We start from the raw sequence: 14,494 nt of genomic DNA on the forward strand, positions 1-14,494 counted from the left end.
CAGTTGAATATCCTTGATTCTCGAGTGGGAATTTGCAGCCCAGCTGAGAAATTTCAAGAATGAAGGCTTGCTGGAAAACAAACACTCTGCTCAGGAGCTAAGATTGGTTTGATGGCAAGATCCGTGGGGGAAAATTTAGCAAATTGTATTAGGTGGAGAAACGCAGTTCAGCTGTGCAAGGAGAAGGAATCCATCCACAAAAAAACCACCCTTGGCCTGGTGACTAAATTAACTGATTTTCTGAAATTGAACTGCACCCATTAAAGCAGGGGGGGTCAAACTGCCGGCCCACGGGCCGCACGCATCACACCGAAACTGCGCCCACCCCATTGCCGGCAATGGGGGAAAAGTTCTGATATGTCGTGCGACGTCATATGACATCGTGAGTTTGACGTGGCTACATTAAAGTAACCAACATTAATGCTGAGCTATAGAGCAAGGGTTCTCAGCCACACCAACTTTAAGCTGGGTGGACTTCAGCTCCCAGAACGCTGGCTGAGGAATTCTGGGAGTTGAAGTCCACACAACTTTAAAATTGGTGTGATCAAGAAATCCCGCTATAGTGTGTGGGGCTAACATAAACTTAGTATGTTGTACAGAGGCAGGTGCTAAGATTTTACACAATAATCCATGTTTAGCACATGTAATGTGTGGTCCTCCCCACATATCTCACTGTTGGGGCTGCTGAGAATTGCAGTTTAGCAACATCAGGGCTGAATGTTGTGGATCTGTACATAATGCAGTTTTTCCATTGCTTCAATTAAGCAAAAGGTCCTTTTCCTTAAGACCATTATTCTCTGCTTTGTTGGGACTATTTGAGACAGCTCCCAGCTTACTCAACAATTTCTTTGAAGAAATTGATTTATTTATTTTGAGGTTCTCAAAGGGGTGTATATACCTCGTGGGGAGATGGGCAGCAAATAAATTTAGTAAATAAATACCACTCCTCCTCATATTTTCTCCCATAAGGACACCACTGCAAGGTCAGTTGGACTGCGAGGGAATCACTGGCCCCAAGTCACCCAGAAAGTTTTGGTGACCAAGGATGGACTGAACTGTGGTTCTTCCTGATACCCAGCCCTAAACGATGACTACTAAATGGCCCTGTGAGATGCATGGTCAATGAAGTGGGGGACAAAGGAACCCCCAGAGGTTGAAAGTGCTGGTTTGGCTTGGTTGGAGAAAAGTGACTTGAGAAGGGAGATGATGGTCCTCTTTAGATACCGGAAGGACCATCACAGAAGATGAGGAAGCAGCTTTCTTCTCTGCGGCTCCAGAAAAGGAGATGGACAGCCCTCTGATTCAAATGACAAGAAAGAGGATTTGGATTACACATTATGAAGACCTTCCAGACAGCAAGATCTCTTCAGCAGATTTCCCTGGAAGGTGGTGGGTTTTACTAAAAGAGAGAAATCTGGAACATAAAATGTATTTGTAGCAGAGCATGTTTAAGCCCCTCTTGTTCTGCAGATTCCAGCTGGCACGGTCTCCTTCCAAGTGTCCCAAGCAAACCCAGAATTAGGGTTTATTGAGTAGACCATGGATCAGTTAACTATGAACATGTCCTTCATGAAGAGTCTGACTGGGTTGACGTTTGCTGAGGTTTCCTGATTAAAAAATGGAATCTCTTCTTTGTAAAGCATTGGTTGGAATGATCTCCAAGAGCTAAGGAACTCAATAACATCTACGAAGCTTTCTTGGGAACAGTGTGGACATGAATTGATGTTACCCTCTTCCTAGATGTATTTTTGTAGCCAACATTGGGGAGATTTCCTGGTGGTCTCCCACCCAGTACTAATCAGATAGTCCCATTCAAATTATACTTAATTCTTCTTGATATCAACCAAGATAAGTTAGATTCTCTCCGGATAGTTGAGGTTTTGTTGGTGCTTTCTGAGCATGGTTGTTTTCTTGCAGACATGTCGTTACCCACACTAGCTAACACCACCAATGCTAGGAGGAGTGGGCTTTACCACTGGGTGTTACCTAGTTTAGGTAATGATACATTTGCAAGAAAACAAGTTCAGAGAGCACCACGGACCCCTCATTTCAACCCTGAGTTACAAATATTCTCTTTTATTCTCCTGATATTTTCTAAGTAATGGCCTCAGAGGGAATTGGCATGCAAAAAAACCGATCCTCAATATCTTTATTGTTATTGTTACACCTATTGTTATTAGATTAAGTAATGCATGCAGATGCACAAATGCGTTCATTCACAAAACTGAACAGACATCCAGCTGAATGCAGAGCCACACAATCCTTGAAGGGGGGGAGGGATCAGGAGCAGCCCCCCCAAATCAATCACCCACCTTCCTCCCTTTTGTTCCCCTCCATCTTCGAGGCGGGTGTTGCCTTTAAGAGGCTTCTTATGGAAACAAAACTCATCCAAAAGGCATTGGTGGGTGGATGGGTGGGTGGGTGGGAGATCTGTAAGCTGTTGCCATGGTGCCCGGGTGATTGCTTTTAGCCTGCTAATTAGCAGGCACAGCCAGCAAATCGCAAGGTGTGTGAGCAGGATGGCGGAAGTGATACTTGAGCTGATTGGCTGTAGATTGGGGAGTTTATTTTCCTACCTGCCTCCTGCAGTGCAGGTGAAGGGGAGTGGAGCTTAAGCCACAATTGGGGGTGGGTGGGGGAAAGAGAGCTGGAAAGACTTGGGCTGTGGAAAAGATATTTGCATGTTGAATCAGAGAAAGATGTAAAAGATCATCCCAGCTCCATCCCTTTTTTTTAAAAGACCATTGATGGCTGGGAGGTTAAAGCAAGCGAGTTCAGTTTGGTTTTCAACTTCTAATGCAGGGGTGTCCGCAAGACCTGTGGCCTTCAACTCAGCATGGCTGGCTGGGGAATTCTGGGAATTGAAGTCCACAAGTCTTAAAGTTGCCACGGTTGGACAGACCCCCGTTGTAAGGTGTTTCTATGCAGGGCAGAGAGCCCAAGGCGAAAGAATTCCAGCATCCTTTTGAATCTGCGCTGCAAAGAATTCGGATCACCTTTCTCTGCTTTGTCCAGCCTTGAAGAGAGGGATTGAATGGATTTGGAGGTGTCAAAAGTTGCCTTCCGGTGCCAAGGAATTGCACAAGCCCTTCCCCGAGAAAGTTGGAAGGGCTGTCCTCCTTTAAATTCATGGGACTTGGGAATGAAGGTTAAAAGACGCTGAGTTCTCAGCTGGAGAGCTGACAGTCTAGGGTTGAGACACGAGCTCCACGCAAAGGGGTGAGCTCCTGTTCCTTGCTCCAGCTCCTGCCCATCTAGCAGTTCACAAGCACGCAAATGCAAGTAGTTTAATAGGTACCACTTCAGTGGGCAGGTAACAGTGTTCCGTATGCCGTTGACGTATAGCCATGCTGGTCACATGGTCCCAGAAATGGTCTTCGGACAACACTGGCTCCCTTAGTCAAGAAATGGAGATGAGCACCGTGCCCTAGACTTGGACACTACTGATCTGGGAAAAATCTTTTAGGAATGAAGGGTGTTGCTGGGACCTTTTGCAGAAGCCAGAGTTTGCAATATTGTTTCTCCTTTTTTTCCTCTCCTAGTTTCATTTTGCTTGAGTCCAACTTCGCAGCGATGCTTTTTCAGGATGCAGTTTCATTCCGGGGATGTTGTGTTTCCACGTGAGAAACAGGGGAAAAAGCAGGGGGGGGGGGATACTATTGCAATTCATGCCACCTCCAGCCCCAAGTGGCCTCAATTTCTACATTTTTTCCCCCTTTTCCAATTTCCTCTTCATGTGTAGTTCTCAACTGAATGGAACGTGAAGTTTGTCTACTTTACAATTAAGTACAGGATCGGGATTGGGAAGAATCTACTGATAATTTCAGCAGCTATTAAAAAGAAAACAAGTTTCTTTCCCTCAAGGCAGTGAAAACCGAGCCTAAAAAAAGCAGGCAGGACATTTCTGGTGAAATCACGGAAAGCCAAAAGGAGGGGAGTTGCAGCGAAGCAGGATTTCCAGCAATCTGAAGACATGAAGGAAAGCGAGATTGAAAGATAGATAGAGCCAAGTGGCTCAGCTGCTGTTTTGTGAAATACCTATAGCCTTGGGTGCATATCTCAAAATTCATTTCTGCAAAGATAGGAGAGGAGGACATTTTTTAACTAAGGGCCCTTGGGCCATGCATGAGTACTAAGCTCTCAAAGAATGACTTTGCTCCAGGGAGGTGTTTTCCTTGCAGTGATTAAACTCCCAATTGCCAGAAAGAAGTTTTAAGCAACTGAATTCATTCTCTGGGGAGAACAACCCTGATTCTGTGTTTAGCACAATCTTCTCTCTCTCTCTCTCTCTCTCTCTCTCTCTCTCTCTCTCTCTCTCTCTCTCTCTCTCTCTCTCTCTCTCTCTCTCTCTGTGTGTGTGTGTGTGTGTGTAGACGCCTATGGTTGGAGTGGAAGGAGGAAGCATTTGGGGTATCCGTTACCTTCTCAGTTCCTCCTTGTTAGCCTGTTGGGGTGCCAAACCCATCACAGCTCTTCTTGCTAGCTTATAAGATATTTCTTATTTATTCTTATTTCTTATTTATTGAGCTAAATGGAGACTGACTTACAGTTCATGTAACATAGAAAGCTCTAAACCAACAGCAGACATAATGACTTAGCTCAATTATATGTATGTGGTCATGAAGATTTGCAACCATGGTTTTATGTCTTTAACCTTGTACGCAAAAGCCAGCAATTATGATTTATTTAGTACACTGTAGTTAAAGAAGTCTTAGCTTTGTGTGATGTGCAGACCTGGTCACTAAGTCCGACTATCTCCTCGATTCAACATTGTCTTCTATTCTGGAGTAAGGCCTCTTCCACCATCTCCTACCTCAGGGGTCCCCAAACTTGGCAACTTTAAGACCTGTGGACTTCAGCCCCCAGAATTTCCCAGCCAGCCATGTCTCGCTTAGTAATATAAATTTTGAGGTCAATTGTGGTCGTACGTTGAGGACTATTGCATTGCTAATGGACAGAAGAGATGGGATGGATCATCTCCACAGTGCACTATTCTGATAATGTTTCACGGGTTCCACTGGGAATGCGTGGAGTTGTCTACACATCAAGTAGATGTTCTTGGTTGATATAATCAGCAGCTGGAAGCCCTGAAGTCCAGACAACAAGTAGTCCATGACTTTCAGTCGTTAAGTGAGACATTTGTTAAGTAGGTTTTGCTCCATTTTACGACCTTTCTTGCCACAGTTGTTAAGTGAATCACTGCGGTGGATAAGTTAGTAACCTGGTTAAGTGAACCTGGCTTTCCCATGGACTTTGCCTGTCAGAAGATCACAAAAGGGGATCACATGATCTTGGGACACAGTAACGGCCGTAAATATGAACCGGTTCCCAAGCATCCAATTTTTGATCACCTGATCATGGGGATGCTGCAAAGGCTGTCACTTTGAAAAACGGTCATCAGTCACCTTTTTCGGTGCCGTTGTAACTTTGAACGGTCACTAAATGAACAGTTGTGAGTCCAGGACTACCTGTAATAATAATAATAATCTTTATTGATTAGCCCTTGGGCCATGCAAAATGCAAAGTTCCAGCAACAAATTATTACTAAAGTTTGATAAAAGCAATTGAAAATGAAATTTGATAAAATACAGTTTAAAATGGAATTAGAGTAAAATGCGACTTAAAATGAAACTGGAGTAAAATACAGTCTAAAATGAAATTAAAATAGAGTACAGTAATTTAAAATATAGATAAAATATGATAAAATTATATCTTGGAGTCACCCTTGCAATCTACCCCAATCAGTCCCACGTATGCAGGTCTCAACCGAACCATTTTGTTTAAATACTGTGCTGCCTTAAATGTTATTTTCAAGTTCTGGCCGCACATAAGGTAAGTTGTTTTGATATGGGGATCCCGGTGAGTCATTCGTTTGGTATATAGACCAAGTTACCTATTTCTCACCCTCTTGTACAGTCAACAATCAAATAGTATGTGAGCCAGGTCTTCTACCTCTGCCGCTCCGCAAATGCAGAGACGCTCATTGTAAGGTATAGAATGGAATCTCCCATATCTGACCATTGTGTCAAGCTGTTCAAATCTCGCTCGCGTAAATATCTGCCTAAGGTGTTTTGGCAGTTGTAACTTCAAATAGCTGTCTACTTGAAAAGTACACTTGTATTTACTCAGCCATTTCAACTTACCCACCTTATTAAGGATCGCTACACCATTTTGTGCTTCTACCTGTACTTTCCAAAACAGATCTTTTGGTTCTCCATGGAAGGAGCTGTCTGGGAACATCAGTGGAAATGAATTCAGGAGCACCCATCGTCTTCTTAAAATGTTGATGAGGATGTTATCCATTCAGTTGTGTCTGACACTTGGCAATTTTATGGGACAGGTCTCTCCGCTTCTTCCAATCTTGCACAATTTCTTTTGAGTTTTTTTCCAGGCAAAGTAGCACCCTACTTAGCCCAGAATGCTTTCAGGGTTCAAACTCTGGTGTTTTTTTTCAAAACTTGGGAAAGTCAAAATCATGGCCGAGTTCCCGACCGGCTCAGAATCTGCCCGCTCTCTCTTGTTGCTAGGAAGGAAGACTGGACGAGGCAGTGACAATGAGCAAGCCGGAGTTGACTCAAACATCCAAGTCCTGGTGACTTCCTCTCTCCGGCCAGGGGCTGCTGAACGTGGGGGAGGGCGTTGAGCAGGCTCCAGCAGGGAACAAAGGGGGCAACTCCCTCCCTCCCGGTTTGCTGGCTCAGAGGTGGTGGAGGGACCCATCTGGGACTTGTGTCTGGCTGTGGCAGAGATTTCCTTGTTGCTGCAAGCTAAGATTGGAAGTCAGGAAGCTGCCGAAAGTGGGCTGCTGTGAAACAGTTGGAGTTTCTAGTGTGCATGACCCGTGGAGACCATCAGTTGCAGCCTCTGGGTTCGGTGGTTATGGAGAAGACAGGATCTTTGCTTGTGGCTTTCCACAGAGCAGGTAAGAGAGAAAGCTGGTCGAGCGACGGACAAGTAGTGGGTGATAAGACGCTCTAATTGGTGCATTGCATGCTTGGTGCATGGGATCCTGGATCTTCTTAAACTGTATTTCTATCACGGTTGCTTGAACTGACCACATGGGCTTGGTTCACACAACATTGCCAAAACCCAAGCCAACAAGCCATTGTGGGAACGCACAGTTGACCTGGAGACTGAAAAGCAGTAGCTGCGCTGAATGTTTTTCCTGCAAAGGTTTTTTTTTTTTTTAAATCCAAAGATTGAATTCAGTCTTAAGCTAAAACATATTCCTCCAGCTTTTCTATTTAAATAATACACAGAGTAGTGTAATTGAGAGACCCTTTCTCTGGGCAGATTCCAAGCTACTAAATCTGTTCAGACTTTTAAACCCAGGGGTAAGTTTATGTGATATTTTGTTTTTTAATATCCTAAGTTACGCGTGCAAAGAATGAAAATCAATTGTTCTGAAGCAAGCGAGACAAGAGATTTTTCTACATGTGTCCTGTGGAAGACATTATTTTTAGAAGATTTATTACCTCCTGTATGGAAGGGAAAAAGGGAAGCCGATTCTCAAAAAGTGTTCTCCGTGAACATTAAAAGAAAAATATGTTGCTTTTAAAAAGTAGATGAAAACTCTCTGTTGGGTTTTTTAAAATATGCTATTACAGACTAGTGTGTTAGGTAGAGTTGTGTTGCACAGTGATTAAAGTGTTGAAAAAGATAGAACTAAACCAAAGTTATGCCCCTCTTTGGCCACAAAGGATTTCTGGATGATTTGGAGTGAGGTGCTGTTTTTTTGGCCCAGCCTACCTTATAGGATTGTGGTTGGAACAACATTAAGGGACTCTTCTTGTATGTTGCTTTGAGGTCCCAAGCAAAAGATAAAGGCAATAAAAACACACCACAGATTCTCTCAATGAGCTGTTGAGGAAATGCTAGTTTACTCTATTTCAGTGGCAGACGATCAAAGAATCAAGAAAAGGGGTGACTTAGGTCATTCTTCACTCGTAGTGAAGATCACAGCAAAGCCCAAAGTTATTTCAAATCTCCTTGGAGACAGCTTTAGGATTTTACAATCTGCCTGTGACAAAAGGCCTGGGATTTTTCCAGCCGGGGAGATAATTGTATCTTTTTATACCTGTCTCAAAAAACAGACAGTTTGTAATGCACACCTGTGCATTATATTGCAAAACCCTGATTCATGCTTCCCAGTACAAATTCTTCACTTTTTGTGTAGCTGAGATGTTTACAATGCTGGGCATGTAAGGGTTGTGTGCATTCCTTCTACCTTAGTTTGTTTAGCGTCTTGCTGTAACTCTTGGGTGTTCTCAAGGCTGGTAGACAAAGCATCAGGAGAGAAAAGGTGAGCAGCTCTCTGACCACAAAAAGAGTCTTCCTAGCAGAAAAGATCAGCCTGCTGCTATGGAGGAGAAAAATGGATATTATAACAAAAGGGGGGGAAAGTAGATAATCTCACTTTTGTTCTGACCTTCACTGGCTTGTTTCAGACTCATCTACCACATGCCCTATAGCAGGGGTAGGCAACCTCGGCTCTTTTATGATTCATAGATTTCAACTCCCAGAATTCCATGCTGGCTCAGGAATTCTGGGAATTGAAGTCCACAAGTATAAAAGAGCCAAGGTTGCCTACCCCTGCCCTTTAGATTACTCCCTCCCCAAAAAAAAAAACAATTCTCAACAGAGCTGCATTACAGTCGTTATTCTGCCCATGTGTTTTGGTCCCAGCAGCAGGCAGAAATAGCTGGACAACTTTGTGTAGCAATAGAAGAGAATATCTGCAACTCAGGATGGAATTGTGGGGTGCCTGAGCACCGAGGACTCCACAACTTTGCATAGGCTTGGAAGTTGAGCTGGATTCGACTGGATGGGATGGGATCATCCACGAAGGAATATCCATGATGTCCATGGCTATCGAGCGGGCAGTTGAGAAAACCAGCTCAGAAGAAGACATGGACAGTCACTGTTTCCAGCAATCTTGTGAAAGATTGAGTTTGAGTGGAAGAGATAGTTCTTTTCCTAAAGAACAAAATTCAGCCAAAGTTGTTATATTAGAAGTGTTTCTCAACCTTGACAATTTTAAGGCATGTGGACTTCAACTCCCAGAATTCCACAGCCAGCAATGCTGGCTGTGGAGTTCTGGGAGTTGAAGTCCACATGCCTTAAAATTGTCAAGGTTGAGAAACATTGTTTTAGAAGATTGGACCACTCTTTGCCTTGACGCCTCAGTCTTTTTCCCAACTCTTCGAACTTTGCTTGAGTTGGCAGGAGGGTGCTGTCGCTGCTTTTCAATGATCGTGTGTTACAGGGAAAGGGAAGGTGGGCTTGTGAGTTGCCATTTAGACAAGCACCCAGCCTGACTGTGCATTGTCTTTTTGCCTCTGATCTCACCTCTTGGCCTGAACCCTGGGCCTCCTTCCTCTCACTCGTCTTGTAGGCAATTTCCATGAATTGTGTTTGCTATGTATCAAGGGTTGGAGGCTGGGGCACAGAGCAGCTGAGTCTCACGGCTAGATCCAAAGGCCCACGAAGAAGCTTCGTAAAGTGTTTGAAGTTCTCCTGAATCTCAGCAACCGAGTAAATTTGGGCACAGTTGAAAATTCCCTGCTGGCTTTTGACAAAGAATCCCTGCTACTTCCTAAGAATTCACCATGAGACTGCATGAAGACTCCTCCCCTTCTCCTTCCGGTCCTTGAAGCCCTGCAGATCTGCAGGTCATTTCTGAATAAAGTTGCTAGCTGGTGTTCCTCTTTAAGTAAGATCCAAATAGCTGGAGTGGCTGGACGGTGATACCAACCCTCTAAAACACTGGGAAAGAGATGGGAAATGTTTCCTTTGGGAAAAATCAGAGAAAGAGAGAGGTGTAGATTTCAGTAGCTGTTTGTCAAAGATAGGCTGGCTGGAGAATGAAAAAAAAATTCTTTTCCTTTTAGTAATCAGGAAATGCAGCTTGTCCAGGCAAGGAGATTGTAAATCACACCAAGGGTTTTCAAAATAGATGTTCTTCTGCACAAAGCAGTTTCTAATTTGGCCTGATGGAGAATCCTCTACCTTCCAGTGTGTAAAATAACATTTCTGCTGCCATCTCCAGATGTTTGGTCCAATCTATACAGGGTAGGGAACATAGCTGCTGTAATCCAACAAATCTGGAGATGTAGGAGATGCAGGCAGAGCTAGGGGACAGAGTTAAATGTGTCAGCAACTTAGAATCATTACATTGCCACAAACGACCCAAGTCTAGCATCCAAGTCCAGCCCTCTTGAATTCCGTTGACTCGTATCTGGTGCCAATTAAGTATTGAAGAAGTTTATTAGACTCTTGTGCATAGTAGTCCTTGACCACATTCGAGCCCAACATGTCCATTGCTAAGCAAGACAGTTGTTAAATCAGTTTTGACCTATTTGACGGCCTTACTTGCCACAGTTCTTAAGTGAATCACTGCAGTTGTGAAGTTAGTAACATTGTTAAGTGAATCTGGCTTACCTATTGACTTTGCTTGTTAGAAGGTATCAGCAGGAGATCACAAGACCTTGGGACACTGCAACCGTCATAAATACATGCCAGTTATCAAGTGTCCGAATTTTGATCATGTGACCATGGGGATGCTGCCATGATCATAAGTGTGAAAAAACAGTCATAAGTCTCTTTTTTGAGTCCTGTTTGTCGAAAGAAAAATCTTTATCAGGGTCCAGTCCAAGCTGGGAACAAATGAAATGGAGACTGCTTTAGAAAGAAGGTTGTAGTTTATTGAAGAGGAGAGCCAGACAGAAAGATGGCTCTGAATAAACTGACCACATGGAGCAGAGTGGTGGGCATTTATACCTTCTGGGGCTCTTAAGGTTTTTTCCTGTTCCTGTTTGAGGCTTTGTATTTCCTGTGTCATGTCCTTTGACCTGAGTCTGAGTGTGCCCTTTTGGCATTGGTGGGTTAATCCTATTATGTTCTGTCTTAGAGTTTGGGTGGGGTATGTAGATTTTAAGTCTTGTTGTCTTCCCAATCTCTTCAGTTTCTAGCTGGAAAGCTCCAACTTTCCTGAATGGATTATTGAATTTGCATTTCTAAAAGCTGGCTTCTGCCTAGGGCAGTGTTTCTCAACCTTGACAATTTTAAGGCATGTGGACTTCAACTCCCAGAATTCCACAGCCAGCAATGCTGGCTGTAGAATTCTGGGAGTTAAAGTCCACATGCCTTAAAATTGTCAAGGTTGAGAAACACTGGCCTAGGGGCTGGGCTGATTTCTGTCATTTTTTAAAGATCTTCTCCATTATTCCTTTGAGGAAATATATTCTGCCTTTTTAATAGTTCCCCAAATATTTCTTTCTCTGGATTCTTCCCATATGGTATAACTTTGAACGGTCACTAAACGAACAGCTGTAAGTAGAGGAGTATTTGCACAGGCTTGAATAACTCTTCTCAGCAGCTTAATGAAGGGCCCTGCTCCTCTGCATCTGACAGGAAGGCTGGGAATTTAATCTGGCTTACTTTATAGACTCATTGCCATTGTTTGCACAGGAGAGAAAAAAAACACCCCAATTTGGGTCTGATCACCCTGGTCGGGGAAATTATGAACTCTATGTGTGTGTTTGTGTTTGTGTTTGGTTAGCCACAGTTTCTAAAGCGTTTCTGCCACAATATTTGCTGCCCAAATATTGTTGTATATTGCTCTGAAATGAGGAGTTAGCCACATTCTCCCTATTTCGTTCTACCTGCTCAGCCCACAGTCTTGTAAACGGTGTGGAGACTGGAGACCTGCTATGAAAGATTGCAGTATAGATGGCCTTATTCAGACTTTTCAGCTAGCCAGGTTGTTTTAAAGCAGTGGTTTTTCAAATTTGGCAACTTGTAAGATGTATGGACTTCAACTCCCAGAATTCCTCAGCCAGCCCATCCGTGCTGGCTGTGGGGAGTACTGGGAGTTGAAGTCCATACATCTTCAAGTTGCCAAGTTTGGGGGGGGGGGGAAACACTACTTTTAAAGGATGTGTCTTTATATCTCTTCCACAGAATCAGTGTTCTCCTCAGATACTCCAGATTTTAGTGCTTGGATATTTTCCTTTGTTTTTCATCCCTTAACTTTCCCCCTCCTTTTCCAAAAACTGAATTCCTTTGGATAAGCTTTGGGCTAAGTTTTATCCCTCTTATCTCTCTGTTTCTATTTTGGCTCTATATGTACACACACAGACACACACACACACACACACACACACACACACACACAAGCAGAGAGAGACAGACAGACAGACAGACAGACATTTTCAGTCCTGTTCCTTGAAAAGAGAAATATTTATAGAAAGAAATGGTGGCCAATTGGCTTCTAATAAATTATGTTCAGCGGGACTGCATTTAAATCAGGAGATAGAGAGTGTTTTTTCTCTCATCTATGGGGAGGGAGTTTGAACTGGGCTACTGGCACATTTGGGGGGCTGGGGGGGTCACCCTTGTCTCTTTCTTTCCCAGCAGGCTGCTGGAGAGAAAAACAGATGTCTCCTGTGTGGTCATTTGGGGAGAATCCCAATTTGGGGAGTATTTTTGAAACTAAATCAACCCGCTTCTCCCCAGAATTTTTTTCCAGCAAAATCTCCAGTAAATTGAACCTAGAAGCAACCGATTGGTTTGCAAATCTCTCATTTGAAAATAGGAATGCCTCAGGATGGGTGGGATATTCAGGGTGCTTCTGAGCAAATTAGGCAGGCACCTTGACCCAACCCAGCCACTTCACTTCTTTTAAAAAGGAAGGAGAAAATGGTTTTGCAGGACAACCCCCAAAGTTTTGCCAAGGGATCCATTTTTCTTTGCCAAGTGTATCCAGCCAGGCACACACCAGTAAGTCCATTCCAAAGAAGGCTGGTGATGTCATTGGAGCATGCTGCCATTGGCTGAGCCAAGATTCTGAGGGCAGGAGGCTGGGTTGCTTAGCAACCCTGCTTTAAGAGCATCTTCCGCCTTTTCCTGGGTACCAAAGAGACTTCTTCTGCAGAGATAACTGAGGAGATGCTTGTCCTTCCTAAACGGCTTGGCTCTTCACCTCTGGATTGTATCGTGGGCTGTAGTTAAAACAAGCCGTGTAACTTGGCTTTTCACAGAATCCTCTCTGGATTCTGTCATGTCAACTCATCAATCATCTTCCAGTTTCCTTGGCCTTCTGCCCCAGCTGAGCACCGTGGAACTGCACACAATGTGCCTGAATGAAGCTGTAGCTCTCCTGCACTCTTTGGGGATGGAGTGCAGACGGATGAGGGAAGGGCTGTGCATGTGTGTGCATACTGTGCCTTCTGCCAGAGCCTTTGAGAAATCTTTAACAATTCTGGAAGCAGAATTTAACAGTTCTGAAGGCTAAAATGTACAAAGAACGGTTACAGGAATTGGGTATGCCTAGCCTGATGAAAAGTAGGACTAGGGGAGACACGATGGCATGGTTCCCATATTTGAGGGGCTCCTGCAAAGGCAAGGGAGTCCAACCATTCTCCAAAGCACCTGAAGGCAAAACTGGAAACAACAACGGATGGAAACTAACCAAGGAGAGAAGCAACCTAGAACTAAGGAGAAATTTCCTAATGGTGAGAGCAACCAGCCAATGGAATAGCTTGCCTTCAGAAGTTGTGGGTGCTCCATTACTGAAAGCTTTCAAAAAGAGACTGGACAACTATTTGTCTGAAATGGCATAGAGTCTCCTGCTTGAACAGTGGGTTGGACTAGAAGACCTCTGGAGGTCCCTTCCAACTCTATTGTTCTATATTTATTTATTTATTTATTTATGAGACTTATATACCGCTTTAAGTGCAAGCACTCTCTAAGCGGTGTACACCAGTAAGCAATGTATATATATATTTGCATTGCCCCCGACAATCTGGGTCCTCATTTTACCTACCCCGGAAGGATGGAAGGCTGAGTCAACCTTGAGCCGGTGAGATTTGAACCGCTGACCTGCTGAACACAGTCAGCTAAAGTGGCCTGCAGTACTGCACCCTAACTACTGCGCCACCTCGGCTCATATTCTGTGTTCTGTGATCACTTCAGTGCACAGACTCCCCTTTTCCCCTTGCTGCCTAGGCTCCCTGTGTCATCTTTCTCTTGCATGGCATAATAATCAGAATTTCTCTCCCTAAGCCCCGCCCCCAGGTACTTTTGGGCTTGCATTTTAATGCCTTGAAGGGATTAATATTCTCAATATTAATTCTGAATATTTTCAAATGCTAAAACAGATTCTGAGTGGAGTTGCTGTCCCATTGTCCCTTTTTTTTCCTTCCTGCTGCTGCCAAACTAGATTTGATGCATTGTTTTGACTCTTTTGTTCTGCAGAGAGATCTGTGGGTGGCTGGGAGAGGGAGAGAATGGGGGGGGGGGCTCTTCCACATTAAGTCTTGTAGTAGGGAGGGAGATTTGTATCTTGTCCCCTTCCCTGCTTAGAGAGAAGTTATTGCCTTCTCAGAAAACTATACAAGGTATCCTTTCTGCCAGTGGTTCTTAACCTGGGTGATATTGCCCCCCAGGGGGCGATTTCGTTTTTCTGGGGGGCGATGGAACGAAAAGGGGGTGA

General features: G+C 44.0%; 1 protein-coding gene across 5 annotated transcripts in view; it reads left to right on the top strand.

Annotated features, from left to right (window-relative positions):
* NHSL2 (NHS like 2) overlaps positions 1-14,494 on the top strand; it is a 77,396-nt gene that overhangs the window by 36,633 nt on the left and 26,269 nt on the right. Inside the window, exon 1 of one of the 5 annotated variants that reach the window (XM_039331158.1) lies at positions 5,663-6,922. The exons of the other annotated variants lie outside the window; for them this stretch is intronic. Coding sequence (XP_039187092.1) covers positions 6,835-6,922 — 88 coding nt within the window. The 5' untranslated portion in view covers positions 5,663-6,834. Of the gene's footprint in view, positions 1-5,662; positions 6,923-14,494 lie in introns of those variants that run through there. 5 annotated transcript variants of the gene reach the window in all.

This window comes from Crotalus tigris, unplaced genomic scaffold (assembly GCF_016545835.1).
Source record: "Crotalus tigris isolate CLP2741 ecotype Arizona unplaced genomic scaffold, ASM1654583v1 scf7180000017622.5263843, whole genome shotgun sequence".
In the NCBI taxonomy this organism is placed as follows: Eukaryota; Metazoa; Chordata; class Lepidosauria; order Squamata; family Viperidae; genus Crotalus; species Crotalus tigris.